The sequence below is a fragment of the Perca fluviatilis genome, chromosome 10, assembly GCF_010015445.1.
Source record: "Perca fluviatilis chromosome 10, GENO_Pfluv_1.0, whole genome shotgun sequence".
NCBI classification, from domain to species: Eukaryota; Metazoa; Chordata; class Actinopteri; order Perciformes; family Percidae; genus Perca; species Perca fluviatilis.
In genome coordinates this window covers 30,152,928-30,172,524 of record NC_053121.1, presented here as the reverse complement: position 1 = coordinate 30,172,524, position 19,597 = coordinate 30,152,928, and the positions used below count along the sequence as shown (strand labels likewise).

Here is a 19,597-nt window from a genome sequence, read left to right as displayed (position 1 = left end):
ACTCATAAGTCATGCATGTCCATGGAAATCAAACCACCACTGTGTTTTCTTTATACCATTGGAGGAAAGTGAGAAAAGAACCAGAAGCTATTAAATGGAGATGTGAAATATCTCAGTTCTAATGCATTTAACGGGGGGAAATAAAAAACACACCTGTCCCAGTAATCATCAGCATAGCACCGTCCCTAGCTGGCTAGATTATGTCACCTAGCACATGGTGAGATGTGATATACGACACTATGCCAGTGGCATACAGAGACGGTAACCCAATCACACATACTATTTTGAGAATGTATGGCTTTTCCCAAAGCACAAATAGGTTTTCGGTGCAGACTGGATACGCTCTGCCCAGGCATGCTTACACTTGGATCCCCATGAGAGGGTATCCATTTCTACGGTCCAAATGGAATGAAAATGCACATTAGCTATTAGGTCTTATGACTGACTGGAATGATTTTGCCAACTGTGCGTGTGTGTGTGTTTGTGCGCATGTCTGTGTAGCTGTCTGCACATTGAACAGCAATATCTATTTAATAAAATAAATTACCTCTTACTCAAGCCAGCTTCTCTATAAACCAGGATTGTCTGTGGTACTGGAAAATGTTTCGTTTTCGTCGACATAGTTACTCTGGTAGCTTCTGCTGGTGATCTGGAATTTTACTCTACTCTAACAGTCACTAAAAATGGCAGTTGATACCAATGGTAATAGAGGACATACTTTAATGTCAAAAATTATTTTTAAGGGCAGCAGTCTACATAATATCCTGAAACTCTTGGCTTTGCCTTTTCTATTCAACTTCCAATTGTTCTTTGAGTAAACTATGTGCTACAATATGCAATCTGTAACGTTGTTGCAATGTAAGGACCCTGACTGATTTCTCTGGAAGAATCCACTTCATTCATTCAACAGCCCAGTTATTTATGACTGCTAAAGTACAGTAGCGGCACTCTTTCTACTAGCCCTTGCACTGTGTGCCAGTGCGTACAATGAGATGCCATGCTAAATGCTTGTAAATGTATCCTACTTGATGATTAAAAGGGAATTTGAATCCGGTTGTGGTTAGGTACTTAGTGCAGAGGTGTGGAGAGCAAACGGCTCTTTGCCCAGATGTTGCATGGCTCAGTACTAGTTGAGGAATACAACGTATGACAAATTCAGTCAAGTGGTGAAAACACAAGCAAGTTTAAAAAGGATCTGGAGTCACGCACAGGAACTAGATGATGTAATCAGAGGATGTCAAATAAGCTGAGAACTGGAAGTAATGTGATACGCCAATTGGTTAATAGTTTTTTGCCATGGAAGCCACCCACAAAGCATTGCATTAGCCAGTAAAGTAGTCTAGTAGGAAGTACTGGTCATGCTGCTATTACGAGATGGTAGGATGCATTTTGACTACACTGTTTAGAAACGTATATTATTATATGGAGAATCATAATCCTAGAGGTGTTTGGCTAGCTAAAAGGCATTTCTCACAGCTGACATTTTGACTTGTCGTAGCAGGAAAAGCACAGGTGAAACTAGTAAGCTTAATTTTGGCTCCACTCCACATTTAGGTGTGCCAGTAAGCTGTGCCAATGGGCCAGAATGCACAACACCAGGGTTTTGGAACTGACATAACTAAATTCAGTGCAGCTTTTTACTAATATTATTAGTGTTAAGTGAAGATTTTCACTGTAAGAAATGTCTATTCACTGTTGTTAGGGACACAACATGTTACAGCTGGAGACAAGTGAGTGTCTGGAAATCCTAAACAAAAGTTGTAAAATATCAAAATAATACATGTTGTGTAACTTCAAGGCCTTTAATCTTTATTGTATTTGAAGGTAGAGTTCTTGGTCTGGAGTGAGCGTGGAGTACGTTGTGTTGTGTATCCGGGTAGCTAATAATTAATGTGACATCAACTGGGCATGTTGCCACTCAAGTGTGTAATGGGCATCAGAAAAACATTATTTATTAGTGTTTTCATTGTTTCCAGCCTTGGCACACACGGTTGCTGTCTTCTGTTCTTTTCAGCAGATGTCTTTTTAGATTTATCTGCCTTAGTCGGGCCTAAATCACACTAAACATTTGGGGCTGTACGTAATACATCTGTGTACACAGTGAACAACTGCTACTGATTTGTTCAGTTGTGCACACAAACCTTTTTTGAGCACCATGTACAGATACTCAAACTAAAAACAAAACAAAAACCAAGAAAACATTTTTTTGCTTAACAGCTGGTCCGTGAGACATGCAGTACAAACATGCAATCACATACAATGAGTGCTCAGATTCAATAAATGATATATAGAGAGCATGCAGGTTCTTTTGGAGAATGTCCCTTTTTTTTACTGACTCTCTTCACATTTTTCCAATACTTTTTTTACTCCATTTTCTTCTTCATAGTGAAGATTGTGGGATAACAGCTTAAAAGTACACCTTCTGAATAAGAAATGCTGAGAGACAGACAGACTTAGAAGAGTATGACAGATTACCAACCGGTTAGTAGAAAAGGTGTTAAGCCCCTTCTCCCCCTCCTCCTTTTTATTTTCCCTCCAAGTTCTGTGTTCAGCTGCCTCTAATTAGGGCTTTTACAGACAGCAGCATTAAAATGGCCCCGGAAGCACGCCAAATAATGAGACACCATTGACAAGGCAGATCCTTCATGCAAAACTCTGTTTGTCAAAATCCATTTTTTCACTTTTTGCCTTGACAGCCAAGGTTTGTTCAGCACTTTGTCTGTCTTCACACCTGTTGACAGGCCTTAGCTGAGATTTGAAGCAGGTCACTGAGTTGGCTTGTTTTTGGCGTAGTTTGCAGAATCGGATGCTCGTGGTGATGGATTTTCTTGGGCAGATCATTGACATGTTTGCATGCTGTGGACATGAAGCATTTTTCACCACTTTGTTGCTGCCAGTATGTCTATGATGCTGAACAAAGTCAATTCATCACTCTGCTCTTAGAAAGCTTTTTTTTACAGATACAAATGAGAACAGAAAGCCACATTAATTCAGTAGCTACATGTCATGATTTTAAAAAAAATGCATTGCACTTCAAAGAGGCATGTTAGGAATTGCCAAAACACAAGCACGTTGTGACCAAATATATTTTCCAAAAATAAAATTGATAATAATGAGACCATACTACAACTTGAATTCACAATAATGTGGCCTTACATTATCAAAACATGGTCATTAAAAATGTGCTCTGCTTTTTAAAATGCTCTTAAAAATGATTGATAGTGTTAAGAATCAAAGAAAATGATGATACATCGAGGACCACTGTAGTTGCTTTTGATGCACATGAAAAAGGCTATAGTCTTCATTTACTACCAAATACGGGCTACTGTTATTAACAGAAATAACCCTTTGCTCCTATCCAGCGTTGCAAGAAGAGTAATATGAATATCTCCATAATACAAGTAAGTCATCTTAACTTGAACAAGTGCTCATAATTGACACAAATATCTTTTTGTAGCTATTAGATGATAATTGATCAGTTCTCATCAGGTCACTTATTAAATTAACAAATTGGTATTGTAAACAAAGAAGCATTAATAATGGGCAAAAATGTATCAGCTAACTGCCATAGGATATACACATTTTTCACAGCAGACATTTGGCTCGTCATATCAGAAACAGTACAGGTGTAATTAATTACATTAACAGCGACTGTGGAGCCGTCATTAATGAAATGAGTTTCACCTGTGCTTTTCCTGCTGTGGCAAGTCGAAAATACTCATGATTCCTGATTTTAGGATTTTGTCTTTTTAGCCAGCAGCTAAAAAGACACAACATCATGTACATAAACCATCCTCTTACCTCAAGCTGCTGTACCAAACTCACACGGACCAACTCCTGGTAAGACAGCAACCCTCTAAAATGTGTAGCATTAGGCTATTTTAACACATTACTCAATAGACTCAAATATTCACGTTCCTGTAATATGTTTTGGTCTCCACCAACTCCTAAGAGAAATATCTGGCTTTTAACTGCTAAACTAAAACTATGTTCATCAGCTAGCTGATAACTCTGTCTGCTGTTTGGTGCTAAGCAAAGTGTGAGCAGAGTGAGTTTGTCACTACAAGCGACACCTTTCACATTATGCATTATAATTTGTTACATTGTTAATATCAAAGTGTTGATTTGAGCAAGTTTCGGGTAATAATACCTATTCATTTGTGTGATAGGTAAATACATATTCAGTCCTGGTGGTCTAATATAAAGCAGATTTTTCTGGTCATTCACCCAACTATTTACAAGTCAGTAATGCATTTGTGATTTATAAGAAACTAACTCTGCAGTTCCTCATATATTGTACATGCTAATTACTGGTTGCTGCTTAGGCCACAGCTTGTGATTACATAATTCAGAAATGTAACTGAAGTTTTAGTAAGACGTATTAATGTGCATATCCACTTTCTACAAGCACTGAAGAGAAAGGCATGTGTTTTGTAACCATTTATCTCAGGAGGTAATTACACGGCTATTGTTCCTTAAGTGCACACTTCATGAATATGTATTGTTTCCAAAGATAAAATAAGGCTTTTAGTGGCTGGCTGTATTCTTCCATTTGCTGTTTATGTTTTTCTGATGACAACTGCATCAAACAGCAGGGTTAAGTTTAGAGGCAAATGGACACAGATGATTGAACGTTTTTTTTTTATGAGCAGCCATAGAGGAGTGTTGAAAGGCCTTTTGTCAAACGGTGGACAGTCAGAGGCTTAATGACCTGAGGAGACTATTAAAAAGGCAAACTGGGAGCTAAGTGCTTAGCGTCTCCATTTATTTGTCATTTTTCAAAACAATTCCCCAAAAAATAAAAATGAACAAAAAAATGTGTCCATATGTAAACTATAGCTGCAACAATCTTAAAGTGCCCATATTATGAAAAAATCACTTTTTCTGGGATTTGGGGTGTTCTTTTGTGTCTCTGGTGCTTCCACACACATACAAACTTTGAAAAAAATCCATCCATGCTGTTTTTAGTGAGATACAGTTTCTGAATGTGTCCTGCCTTCAGTCTCCTAGTGAGCTGTTCAAAAAAACTGTGACGTCACAGTCCGAAATGAGCTGGCTAACCACAACCGTTAGCTCGTTAGCATGCTAACCGTTAGCATTAGCATGCTAACGCTAATGCTAACGCTAGCATGCTACGTCGTTCTCAATAGCAAAGCACTGCTACAACACACACAAGTTCACCATAATCTACAAAAGAACTATTTACATGTGCGCCCTCATTTAGAAGTCTCCCAGTTAATCCTGCCTTGTAACTGACCAAAGTTGGAGAAACAGGCTTTCTTTTACTGTCTCTAGAGTTAGCTAGCTGACATGATCTACTTCTGAACTACTGAGCATGTGCGAGTGCAATCAAAGATAGTACAGAAGAAGAAGATGAAAAGAGGTCTCACTCTGTAGCTAAAACAGAAACCAGGTGAAAAGAGAATCTACAGCAGTGAGAGAGAGCTGTGCAGTACAACAACAATATGGTGTTTTTTGAAAATTAAACCATGTAAACCTATTCTGGTACAACCTTAAAATACAGTTATGAACCTGAAAATGAGCATAATATGGGCGCTTTAACCAAGATGGCGGCCATTTTTTTTTTGCTTTCTAAAACCTGTATACACTCCAGGGTATTTCTTTAAACAGTGCTGCTATAGTGTTAGAAATATAAATCCTTTGGAAACCCTTGGATGAATAGATCCATAGAGAGCTGCTCTGTGAGCAGCATTGCAATTATACAATAATTGTATTCCCCTCTTATGGGAATTAATCTGCAGACACTAAGTCACTGCCCTCGCCTTCAGACGTTTCCCCTCAGAAACATCAATTTTCCCATTTTCTAATCCTCAAATTGCTACTCATGTCTACTCTGAAAATCCAGGTACAAACTTGCCAGCCCTTTGGCAAATTGTTATGCTGGGATGTATGCACAGACATTGTTCCCTGGAGTTTGGAGGGCATGCATTTGGCTTTGGCATAGATAGTGCAAAGCAGTGGACTGAGTGGGTGCATGGTGGTGACTGAATTATTAGCAAAGAAAGCTTTTGACCAGGGGGTCATCAGTTTGAAGCCTGTGAGAATTTCCAGGCAGTGAAGAGACAATCTTTACCTCTTTAGACGACTGCCGTCATTTGCCGTCAAAGTGCTTTTGACCAAAGCAAGAAACCGTGGCTGTAGTGGGCTGTAACAGGCCTGTATCTGTGTGAGCGAGGGCAGGAAGTTACAGGAAAAGAACATTTGTGCTCTGCAAACCCTCCCTTGGTAAATAGAAGTTGAAAGGAATATACTTTCATTACCCTGAGTTCTGCAGTGCAACTCTTCTCTAGACAGGTGGGCCAAAAGGTTACGAAGGCTTGGTGGGGCGGCAGTAATTGGAGATCCAGGGCAACCCGATTTAAAGAAATCGATCTGTATCTGGAAGCAGAGCCAGAGACCAGAGAATTTTATTCTTAAACTGCCACAATTAAAATGTTCTTCTCCTTGTCTCCTTGTCTGCTGCTTTGGATTAATCATTCAATTTGCCACAGCTGAAAATCTCATCAGACCTTTAAAGGCTTTACCCAGATTTGCTTGCATTGCTCCAAGCTTCTTACAGGGTTGTTCAGAGGTTATGTTTGCAATGTAAATTGTTTGATTTTTTGGAATTCCAGACCGTTGTTTTGATTAGAAGGATATTACTTTGTGGCTACAATGCTCTAAATGTTTAAGAACCAGCAAATGTAGTACAGCGAGCTTTGGGAGGTCTATATTTCTCGGATTTTTATTTAGGATAACATTAAAGTAATGGGATAAGGGAAGGAAAATGTCTGAGGACAGATTCACTAAGTGTGTGAAGTTGGATGTTATCCAAGTTGCAACCTGGGTTTACTGAGATTCCAAGGCAGATATGGGCGGTCCCAGATTAGAAATCATTAGTTGGTAACGTTATTGAAATCTTCCAAACTGTTCATTGCAGATTTGAGTGTTTCTGTCTTGGAGCCACGAAGCTACAACGTGGATTGTGATCAGCTATCAATCCTCTCAGCTACGTTCATTGCAAAAACTGCATCTTTGATCAGTCTTAATCGCAGTGCCTGGATCTGGTACGGCAAAGCTGTCTTCCAATCTGGCTTGCCGCAGGTCAAACTGTAATTTTCTCCCAACATCCAGCTGTCCAGCTCACAGATGTGACTACAAAGCAGCCTGGAGCTACCGTCCACAGCTGTGGAGAGAGGTTTAAAAAAGATGTGGACCGTTCATCTGTCAGCACCTGGATCCCAGCCAGAAGGGGAGGTTAGCCCCATCTCCCAGTGTGTGTGAGAAAAATCTTACAGCATTTTTTTTGTGCTAAACTATCATTCCACAATTAACTTTGATATTGTTTCTAAGTTTGACAACTGACAAGGAAATTAAGGTCGACATTGGGCTACCTGCAGTAATGTAAATACAGGCCTTGGTTGTAATTTGAAGAGAGAAAGAGAGAGAGGTTCAGGCCTATACACGGTTGTACACGTGTTGAGATACAGTCAAACAAACATGAAATGCATTTGTACTGATGTACTTTATTTTATAAATGAAAAGGAAAAGTCGAATGATTGGAGAGGTTGGATGGGTTCATTTTTCATTTTATGGCTGATTTTGGTGCTGATATTATGTCTAAGTCCAGGCTCAGGGGCTCAGATGCGGAATACCATAGGGTCAACACAAATAGACGGCTGTAGTGAAAAGACGGACACTCAATCTCCCTTTCGCTGGATGCCAAACACAAGTGTGGGCACTAATTAGAGGCTCCAATGAATCATTCAGGGATGGGTAGCCATTGTAACCAGAGGAGAAGCTGTTGTGTGGTGACAAGTTTCAGTCGCTTTGCCGGAGGGCCCAAAGCCTGAGGGGTTGAAAGACTTTAGTTTAGGCTTGATGTGCCTGCTTTTAACAAACACTACTGCACACTACTGTGCATTTGCTATTATTAACAGCCTGCAGCTGTGGCTTGACAAAACCTTATCACATTTAGTAATCATTTTTCAGATAACATGTTGGGTAGCTTTTATAGAAGTTATGGAAGTTAAATCCTTCATGGGCTCCAGGGCTTCTTATATTATTCAACTCTGGCTATTTTTAATGGAAGAATTTACTGGATGTTGGTTTGTGTTTTAATTGTTTTCTAACAACTGTGAGCTAAGTTTGAGGCTTGTTATATTATCAAGTAATGAATAAATAAAACATAAATAAATATTCTTTTTAAATGAGGTTGGATTAGCTTGAAGTTCCTACACATCCAACAGTTGATGTGATTCCTGCTGCAGGAAAACAGAACTGTGTCCCAAGTTGTATCCTATTACGATAAAGTATACAATGTAGAATTTATTTATTTATTCTACCATTTCGTAATAATGGAAACATGTTCCTGGAGCTTTGTAATATACTATGAAATAATATAAGCTCCATTTTGTTTTTTTTTTTTTTTTTCATTTTTAATTTCTCATCACTAATCTTTTTGATACTACAAGCATATACCCATTATAGACCTCCTGTGGGAAAGCTGTAGATAGAATATGACAGTGTATACATACAAATGTATGTGTACACACACACACACACACACACACACACACACACACACACTAGTGGTATCAGGTTAGGCCATTTGATATGATCTGCAGATGTTTTGCTTTGACTCTGCAGCAGGTGTCATCAGATGTCCCTGCTGCCCACTTGGCCAGGTTGACCTCATGCTTTTAGAGAGATCCCCCCCCCACAGTCAGGCGACCACTGAGTGCAGCACCCCTGCTGGAAGTTATCTGCTCTGCTAAAGTCTTCTTGAGCAGTTTATTACCACCCTGCCCCCTTCTAGGTCTGGCCTCCCTGTAGACAGAGGGGCATTAAAATGGAGCATTTTTATAGCAGGGATCAATAAAGTATCACATTATTATATTACGACACAGTCAACCCAAGACGCTCAGTCCTATCAGAGCTTGGACTGATTACATTTCTTGTGACCTTTGACCTCCTCACTTAAATGGCTTTCATGGGTTATATGTGCCCACCTGTTGATGTTTGAGTGGTTTTAAAAAGTGAAGGCGACAGAAGATGGAGCTGTACTCTGGTCAGCAAATGCAAGATTATTAGTGTGATGTTTTGCATTTTTTTTTATCCACTTTGTGTCAGTGTTAAAAAGGGAGGAAACAGTTTATCTGAGAGCCCTGCTACTGTTTGCCATAATGGATCTTCACAGGTGTCAGTAAGCTTTCTGACATGCTCTTATCTCCTCCATGAGCAGTGATGTAACATATTTGTCTTGGGTCTCATCACACAAAGACACAGATTCTTCTCTCTTTTGAGGTGAAGCAGGTTAAAAAATAAAAGGTTGTTTTGTGTTGCCCAACCCTTGGATGCTTTAAATTTTAGCAAAATGTGAATTCATTTAAAAACCATAAGTAAAATGTATTGAAAGAATAGTATGTATGCTGTGACTACATATTGCATTGTGAAGTAGTTATAGGTGATAGGACAGTTAGTATTGGTGAGCCCCCTAGAGGTTTTGGGCCCAACTGCATTTGCACACTTTTCATTAATAGCTGTGTTACTGAAACTTCCATGACACATGTGACATAATATCAAACACCAGAGTATAATTTTAATTAAGATATACTAATTAAATATCAGTGTAGATCATGGCTATTTACTTGCCAACAATGGATGCTCTGTGACTTGGCTGATGACAGTGATGGGGCTTCTCTCCAATCCTGTCTGTTGATTATATATTATAATCTTCATCATTTATTTTATTAGTGGAAAAAAAAAATTATTTGCCAGTGTGAGCGAGGCAGAGGTCTGTTGTTTTTGCTCGAGGGCACTTCAGCAGGTCAGAGAGTATTTGCAGTTGCTGGTGGATAGTGATCGATATTATCTCTGATATTCTGCCATGAGATGTTTTCTAATCGCTGGGCCGGTCATGTGTGGAGATAAGCAAGATTATGTAAGCTTTGATCTTGCTGACAAACAAACTGTCTTGATTAAAAAACTGTCAAATATAGAAATAATTTTATGAAGAAAATGAAAAATAATGTGCAGCCACATTCTATACATAATACAGAGAGTACATTCATATGATATGAAGATATTCACAAAAAATACCAATTTTATTTTATTTTTCCACCGGGCAAGTGGATTGTGATATACTTTATGCACTTCAACAGACGTGCAATTGTTGAGACAAGTGTCTTTTTTTGGTGAGCGCCTGCTATCTTTCTGCCCTTATTTTTGCAACCTCTGCAGGGAATTTAGGTGTCTAACCTGTCACACCTGCTTCCTCTTCAGCACAACACACAAGCATGTGCCTGGCACATTAAATCGCTACAAAAGGGTCCCACACAAGCCAAATTATTTTTTAATGGTATAAAAGATTCCCATGCCGTGTTCAGCCCCTTTTTTGCTCGACTGACTGTAAACCCAAAAGCAATAAATATCCTAAGCAGGATGGGGAATTTACTGCACCTGTAGTTACCACTGCACCGTCTTAATAAGCAACAGATGTCGGAGCGATTGCATCAAGCCTGAAACGCATGCATCGGAAAAAGGGAATTCTTTGTTAGGTACAGTTTCATCACCTGACCAAATCTGCTTCAACTCTGTTCCTCAGGGCCTCACATTCATTTTGTCCAGCAGGTAACAGGGCTGAAATTAAAAACAATCCAGATTTAGTGTCAAAGTGACTCGGCTGTCGATTACGGGACAGGAAATAGCTGTCAGGAATGGTTATCCATGATGCATGAGGCTGCTTGGAGCATGAGGCTGCTGGGAGAACACCATATAGTAGTGGACCAATATTTAGCCCATATTGTGTGAAAATAACAATTTGGCCAATTTACTGAGCAAATACAAGCCCCGATGGCAGTGTAATACATATCAATTTGATTTGGCCCTAATAACACTTTTTTGTGTTTTTTTAATTTTGGTTAGGACCAATTGAAGCTGTAAATAATGGCTGTTCCCCTTTAAAAGTATCTTGTCTGACCTCATATTTAAGGACACCAGAGATATTTATTGCTTTCTTAGGGGTGAGTAGAGGGGTAGTGTAACAGTTCCTATAGCTTTCCAGAAGAAAGACATAGTTATGTGTACTATATCATGCTATTGACCACCAGATAAACTCCAAAGCTAAGGGCCAATGCAGTGAGACACTGTAATGATATCCTGTGAGGAAAGATGAATTTAGTGAGCCTAACAGAAGCCAGAATGAATGGTTCTCATTCCTCCCACTCCTTTTTTACGAGAAACATGCAGCAGTCTGGACAAAGGGGCTGCTCTCATTAGTTAATCTTTGCTTCAAGGCATCTAACATTTATTAATGCATCTGGGTATGCATGCACGTGTGTCTGTGTGTGGGTGTATATGTGTGTGCAAGGGCTTTGTAAGTGTGTGTGTGAGGGTGTATGGGATTGATTATTTGCTAATCTACAGTACTGTAGCCACTTTACTGTAATCATTGCGTAGATATATATATATATATATATATATATATATATATATATATATATATATATATATATATATGTATATATATATATATATATATATATATATATATATATATATATCTCATCACTAGTAGTGGTGGTAGTTGTTCAATGCTTGTGTGCACTAATGTAACATTGTGCACATGTGCATGGTTCACTGCATGTGCGCCCAAGTTTTGTTTTGGCAGGGGAAAGGTTAATGTTAAACAGCATGAATGGTTCACCCACTAACGTGTGAACAAAGCACAAAGGCTGCACTGTATGGGCTCCTATTTATTCAGAGTCACTTCCTCCCTTAATAGTCGGCTCTACTTTCCTCACAGAGGAAAAAAGTAGGTCAAGGAAAAGTCATGTTTAAGGTAATTCACTCTAGGGAACTTCTACTCTGATCATTAGATGACATTGGTTAACCCCGAGAGTGAGGTCATTTTTATGTGAAAGTTACACCCAGAATACAGCCCGACTGGTAGCCTGTCTCTGCATTTTACAGTACACGGAGGGTTAATCAGAGAGGGAGGATGTCAATGGGAAGGTTTAAAAGAGAGAAGCATGAAAAGACAGTATTGTTTATTAAAAAGTAAAAATAAAGAAAAGCTTCAGGAGAATAGGAAGGAAGCTGGTTTATGACCTTGTGGATCGTGATCAAATATTGGTTTGCAGCTGATGTACTCTGAAGGAGCACTCTATTAAGGAGTTTCTGCTTTGATGCAAGTAAACAAAAGATCCACAGCGAAGAATCACTTGGATAGTTCATTCTTGAGCTTAATGCACAAAGAACTGAACCGAACAGGAATGCAAAGCATTGTTCCCTAACTACTGCAATTACTTGTGATGAGTGCATAAGAATTAAGCAGGATATTCACAGACTTTTTGGATTAAGTATGATTTCATCCACGCAGGTCTCTGAAATACCTTTTCATCAGGACCTTATGTTTTCATGTCCAGGCATTCTTTTCTGCTTTATCCCCCTTTTCTCTGCAACATCAAGCTCAGATTTACCTTTCACATTCTCCTCATAATTGCAGTCTTAATAAAGAGGCATTCCGGTCACCAACAGATTTAGATTAGATTCAACTTTATTGTTATTGTGCAGAGCACAAGTACAAAGACAACGAAATGCAGTTTGCAGCTATGTGCAGGGTGGTAACATTATAAGAGTAGTAAGAATAAGTGTAGAATAAGCAAGATAAAAAAATATGAAGAGCAGCATAATATGGCTATGTATAGGTGTAATTACAGTATGTAGATTTGTAAATTATAAATCATAAATAGAACAGTATGGATTTAAGGAACTATGGACAGACAGAGCCCTTAAAAGCAGACATTGTTATATAATTGTGGAAGTCCATTGTTTTTGGCCACATCTTTTAATATCATATGTACACCTACTATCACACATGAAATGCAGTACATATTCATTATGCACGTTATGATCCTGTATGTTGGAGCCCACAGTGATGGGGATCTAATTAAAAACATGTCATTGTGATGGAGGGCCAAGCTTTAATAGCATGAAAGCTATTGACTTGTTTCCTCCTGAGCCAGCAAATGGATACAAGAACCGTCCATCAAACCTAGTGCATTGCCGCTACTTGCACCAAAGATTAAAAGAGTCTGCCATTGCTTTCTGTAGTTTCTGCAAAGGAATCAAAGCAATATTGACTGCAGGGGCAAAAAATGTGTCAGATTTATTTGAATATGATCAAATAATGTTGTTATTAACCCCATGAAGAAGGTGTTTTCCTGAACCACAAAATATGGCTTTGAGGCATCCAGTGCTAGTAAAATGTCGAGTTTTCTGTCGTCAAGCAATGCATGTATTCTTTTTTTGATTTGCCCGAAGAAGGTGGCCCTTATTTGGTGAGACAGTTTGTACTTGAGGCCAAACTCTTCTCACAGTTATGAAAGAGCCCGTTCATTGAGAAGTCATGCCTGGGCTTTGTTTTTCTTTGCATCTGGCACACTGTCATTCAATCTGTTCCCACCTGGCTTACCACCAAGCCCAAATGAAAACCTCAAAGTGATATCTGCAATCTGAAGTAATAGTTTTTTTTTTTTAAAGTGCCATTGTTGATTTATCTACTTACTCTGTTAGACAGCAGCAGTGGGGATGCCAGGAGAGAAAGTCCAGCGGTCATCAAGTTACAAATTGATAAAAAAAATGCTGTTTTTTTATTGGATTAGAGAGGGGTTGGATGCCCAACACAAAATTTTAAGGAAATCCCAAAAGAAAGTTCACTGATGACATGCAAAGTGTTTGGTATAGCATATGTAGATTATATACCATGAAAATTATTACTGTATGTAGCAAATTTGAACAATTATTAAATAGATAATTATTGACTCAACTTATTATATATTGACTTAACAATTGACCCCCCCACCCCCGAATTTACAGCAATCATAGCTGTTTCGTAACTAGGCACAGCAGGCCTGTCAAAATTTGGATTTCTCCACATGTTGAAGTAATGAGCGTGGATCTGTAGAGAAAGCAATATATTTTAAAGAAATTGGTGGGCCGTGTTTGTTTTTTATTATTGCCTTTCCAAATCTCCAAAATATAGGTCTAGGAGCTCTGTCCAGTTCCTAACCAGCCAATGGTTATGAACAGCGTAACACACTGGATAGTCCTCATCCTTAAAGCCTTTTCTCCTGTAACATTACAAATTAAAACATATACTGTTTGAAAATTTGAACAATAGAGCATAAATCTAACTTCTTGCTTGACCAAGTAAGTTAAGCAATCGGACAAGGACTAACTAGCTCTACATTCACTACAATATAAAAACACACCTGACATTTCAGGCTGCTTTTGTCTACCCTTGTCTGAAATCAAGGTTACATTGTTTTAAAACTTGATGGGCATTGCAACAGGGCGGTGAATTTAAATTCTCTTCGAATTTTTACTGACTTTAAATGACTGTAGAAAACAGACAGTCCTCTGCCGAAGTTGGTTTTGCTCACTTATTTTCAGTGACCCCTCCCTCAGACAGAGTTGTTGTCCTTGGAACCATACTGAGAAACTCAGAGTCGCTGTAGAACTGTTATTTGGTATTATACAGAGTGAGAACATGGCACAATCTTAACCTGCATGTGTTTTTGTTTCTATTGCAAGCAAACAACCTCAGAATGATTCAGCCTCCGGGTATGAATCACTTTTATTTTTATGGCAAAATAAAGAGTAATCAAGCTTGTGTTATGTGTTCCACCATAAATTGCATTAAACCCCTGCTGGTTCCTCTGACGGCTAGACATAAGGGATCGGAATGCATGCTGAATGATCATCAGTGGTACAAAAATGAATACTGCTTAAACAAATTGAGGATAGGCTTGGGATGGGATAAATGTATCAGCGTCAGAGACAGAAACACAGAACTTAGTATGTTGGTTGATGGGCTACTAATAATAGTATATTGAGCCAGTGTTAAAGTATAGCCTATTGTTGTGACAATTATGCGGGAAAAAAAACCCTATGTGAGTGTTGACAAGTGCTACATGTACACGCTACAATTCTTTTTACCTACTGTAATCATAAAAATCAGTGCAGGGTTTTGTCGCCTTAACTGTTGGCTTGTTGGCATCTGTGGTGCATTTTAATTCATTTTTTTCATTGATTTAGAGCACAGTATTCTTTATAGGACAAACTAACAAATATGCTGTTCTCTCAAATGTAGCTACAGCAATACATCATTTTGGTGCGTTTTAGCTGTGCATTTAATAAATAGCTCCAAGGCATGTTTAGCCTAGCTTAGCACAACGTTTGGAGGCAGGGTAAAACAGTTAGCCTAGCTTAACAGAGTGCATTCCACCAACTTGAAATGTCATCTTGAACACTCTGTATGTGCACTGCACCTGAAGAAATAGAACATGAGACATTGTAGTTTTACTAAATAGCTTACATATTGAAGCTTTTTCACCAACAGAAGTCAGAAGTCCTGCACTTAGTGTACTATGAATTTGATTGTCTTGGGATACTTTCATAACTCTGGACAAACCCCATCTGACACTTGGTTGTGTTAGTCTGGCTCAATGGATGTACATTGCCTGGATAAAGCCTGACAGCCGGCACGTGTTTCAAGTGCCGGATGTTCCTTCCCTTCCTCTATCGATTTTGCAAGGGCACCGTTGCTGCATCCGGGGCTTAACCGCCCAGGACGGCTGTGATTGGTTTAAAGAACTACAAACAAACAAGAGTGGGGGTTTTTTTCCCCTATCTCAGAATTGATAAGCGCTGAAGCCAGACCATACTCCAGCACTGACACAGCACTGTGGAGATAGGTCTGGCAATGTGAGACTACTAACGTGCTAGCTATTGTAACAAGATACGAAATGTAAATAAGATACCGAAAGGCATAGTTTTTCACTTTTGACAAAGACTGACTGTTTCCTCCTACATCCAGTGCTTGTGTCTAGTATTTCAGACTGTGTTGCAGTGCTGATGAAGGTGATTGTACAAGAGATTATAAATTATTTTGAAAATGATATATTGATGCTACATTGTATTGATTTTGATTGCCTAAAAGGTAACAAACAATATCTTTCTTCTCATGTACTCACATTTGATCTCTTATTTTGATCCGCTGAATAAATAACAGTCCTGTTATCAGCATGTGTTCAGGGGGTCGTCATTGCAATGGTTGTGAGGCTCAGGTGGAAGTATCCCGGCAGTTTTTCTGCTGAAGGTGACAGGGCCTGATGGGGCCCAGGGGAGCTGAGTGACAAGCTTCGTCACTGATTAAATCCTTCAGCCATTGGTCCCAGTGGGCCTTAATGGCTTTATGAGAGGAGCTTGGTGTAACCCATCTGGCAACAGTCCCTTTAAAGTAATTTGCACTAATGTTTTAGATTTGTGGAGTGATGCTAACAACCACCGTTACACAGGGAATATACATAGCCTACACATAATACAGCAATATACAAGTTTATGATTGTAGAGTTGCAGTGTTCAGGTAGATACAATCCAAATTAAATTTTCTTTCCAAACAACGGTGTATTTTTTACAGCGCACACAGACCAGCTGCCTCAAGCTCCTCCTCCCCCTCGTGAAGTTGCGTGTTGCGTTCATGACAGCGTCAACGTTACGGTACAGATCCATTTGTCCGACATGACTGAAGCGTGGTGTCGCGACGTCATGCATCCATGGTTGATGCTCCACGCCCTTGACCGGCAACTGATTGGATGAACGCGTGACGTGGGTCTGGCTTCTCGAGAATTTCAACAGAGTGTCATGGCGGCTCGTTGAGAATACAATCCAGTATTTTACGAAAATAGTTCACCGAAACGTGATTCTGAAAACATTTTAAGCGAGAAATAGGTCATGCAGTTGCTGAATCTGTCTTGATTGTCCTGATTTTCGTCTACTTCTACTGGATAGTCGCGTCACGTTCAACAGATTAATTTGCATAAAGATGGGCAATTAAATAATTTGCCACCTTAATCGTTCCATTGGGGCTTGTCTTTAACTTTGATATACACAAACACATGCAAGAAAATATAAACACACATAACAAAAAACTTTTAACGAAATATTGAGGATATTTGTATTGATAGAATTTCAATTTGTATTGGTTGCATGATAGAAATCGCTGAGGAGACAAACCAATCCAAGGCTGACCTATGAAAAGAAGCCTGGATCTGCAGCTGAGTCCCACTCAGGGCTATGCTCTGATAAACAAAAGATTGAAGTGTAGATATGGGGTGTGTAAGCTTGAAGAAGGGTGGAAATGGATAACAGCAACACATGCATATGTTGAATAACAAATATGAAAACAAAGATTTATCTTCCAGAAGAAACTTAACTAAACTGAACATACAACTCAGTGTTTCCCACAGGATAATTTACTTAATTCTACTTAAATACTTAATAATATTGTGTTTAATTTAACACGTATGTATGGGTAACCTGTTTGAGTAGGAGTAAGTCTTACCTTTTTATACTGGACAGTTGCTCAATATGTCATACTGCACAGTACTTGTTTGCGAAGTGCTTGACATGTTTATGTTTCAGATTATATGCATAGCGTCTTCTCCAAACCAAACTGACGAACCAATCAAACTGCTACAGTATACGCAAAGCACAAAACACAATCTGATTTCTGTTTTAGGAGTGCAAGATTCCCATCAGGAGAAGATCATAACAGTGTCTGGAGAGGGAATGGTCCACAGCCCAGACTTCCCACACACTTATCCCAGGAATACCGCGTTGGTCTGGAGACTAGTGGCGACCAATAACCTGAGGATCCAGCTCACTTTTGATGACAGGTTTGGTCTAGAGGACCCCGAAGATGGTATATGCAAGTAAGAACATACAGTAGTAGATTTATTATGTCTGTATAAATACAAGCATATGCAAGTAAAATAAATACATTTTAAAGGAAGAATGCCTTAAATTTGGGGGACAATGGCCTGCTGGTCATCTTATCAGTCTTGTTCTATGCTAACATATGATATATATATATATATATATATATATATATATATGGGATTTAGATAAATAAAGTGAACTTTATAATATTATAACACAGTATTTTTGATTATTATAATGCATCACATTATTTTGTAAGCTGTCCCTCTACTTTCTTTGTTCCTGTACTCCAACTGGGCTGATTAGGCCAATGTAATGTGTGCTAAAGGGTTAACATGCACCAAAAATATTGGGATTTTCCTGTGAGGGAGTGACAAACGTGCCAACTTCCAAAAAACTCTGTGTATTCTTGTGGTTTATAAATTTGGCTTCCTCAGTAGGCACGCCAGATACATGTTGGGCCAGGTTAAAGACGTGTCCTGCCTGTTTTGTCGTCCATCTTTAAAGATTTACAGTCAGTGTTTGGCCATTTGTGAAATTGCCTTTGGTCTGCCATGGCAGCTTGTGAATATTGAAAAACCAGCAGCAGAGTGATTTGTTTCATCCAGGACACCACGATGACGTGGTTCAGAACGGCATATTTACCTGATATTTTGAAAGACATGCACCACATCCTCAGACTGGCAAATTATAAACACAAACCTGCACATATTCATACAGTACACCCTCTGTTTTATTGAGGAACCCACTTTCAATTACTGCCTGGGTTTGCCTCTGTGGCCATTCAATTTAAACACGGATCCCGACCCCAACGATCGATTTACCCTCAGCGCATTATGCTCAGTGCCCTGCTGTCAACACAACTGACTGGTTAGCATCGAGAAGCCCAATCACTGGAAGGTGGAGAAGAGAGAGGGGAGGGTGATATCACTAGTCATTCCTGGAGAGCCCCCTAAAGGATAACAAGGTGAATGACAGTTCAAAGGTTTATGTTGTACATGGCAGCACTAGATTAACATGTATCTTTTGAGAAATCAACTGTATATATCAGGACATTTAAAGAAGATGTGAATCAGTATGCTTCTGTTCCAGTGACAGTGCCTAGGTGTTCACTTTCATTGATCAATAAAGTGTTTGATTGTTATTATTGTTACGTTATACTTCCTGTATCCTGTCTTTATTGGGGAACAAAAACATGAGTTCAGGTAATTCAAGCCCCCCAGCACACCTCTGTGCACGTTGACGAATGAGGTTAGTGTTGAAACCCTGTGAGGGAAAGTTCCACAGTGGGGCAGGGTGCAGATTGACAACTGTTGTGCCGCCCTGCCTGTACAAGACTGCACTAGTCAGTGTCCTCAGGGAGAGGGGCGAGAGACAATAACAACAGCCCCTTCCAGGGTCATGCAAGTCATCGCCACGTCTACCACTCCAGCTCTCACATTTTTTTGCTCCTTCCCCAGACTGAGGCCCAAAAGGTTTGGATCGGATCCCAAGATACACACTCTTGGCAGGGTTGGCAGGGAGATGAATGCAGCATGCAATCACAAGCAGAAACAGACACACACATTCACAAGTCTATGTGCTTGTCTTTTCTATCACCCTCTCTCCTTTCTGTCTCAAACACACACACCGTCTCTCTGTTCCACATACACATACACAAGCCTCCGGCCTAATCTGCATATCTACTTTATCTTTTATGTGTGTTTAAAAATGTATTCACAAAATTTCCCTTTAGAACTTCATTCCCCTCTTACCATATGGCAACAAAAACATTCATATACACTGTTATTGATACGCTGCACTTACCCTT

At 39.3% G+C, this 19,597-nt stretch overlaps 1 protein-coding gene across 3 annotated transcripts in view; it reads left to right on the top strand.

Annotated features, from left to right (window-relative positions):
• Window positions 1-19,597, top strand: part of pdgfc (platelet derived growth factor c) — a 44,884-nt gene that overhangs the window by 12,168 nt on the left and 13,119 nt on the right. For 2 of the 3 annotated variants that reach the window (XM_039812588.1, XM_039812589.1), the window contains exon 2: window positions 17,588-17,780. In XM_039812588.1, the coding sequence (XP_039668522.1) occupies window positions 17,588-17,780 (193 nt within the window). Of the gene's footprint in view, window positions 1-1,331; window positions 1,378-17,587; window positions 17,781-19,597 lie in introns of those variants that run through there. The other variant, XM_039812590.1, reaches the window with a different exon arrangement.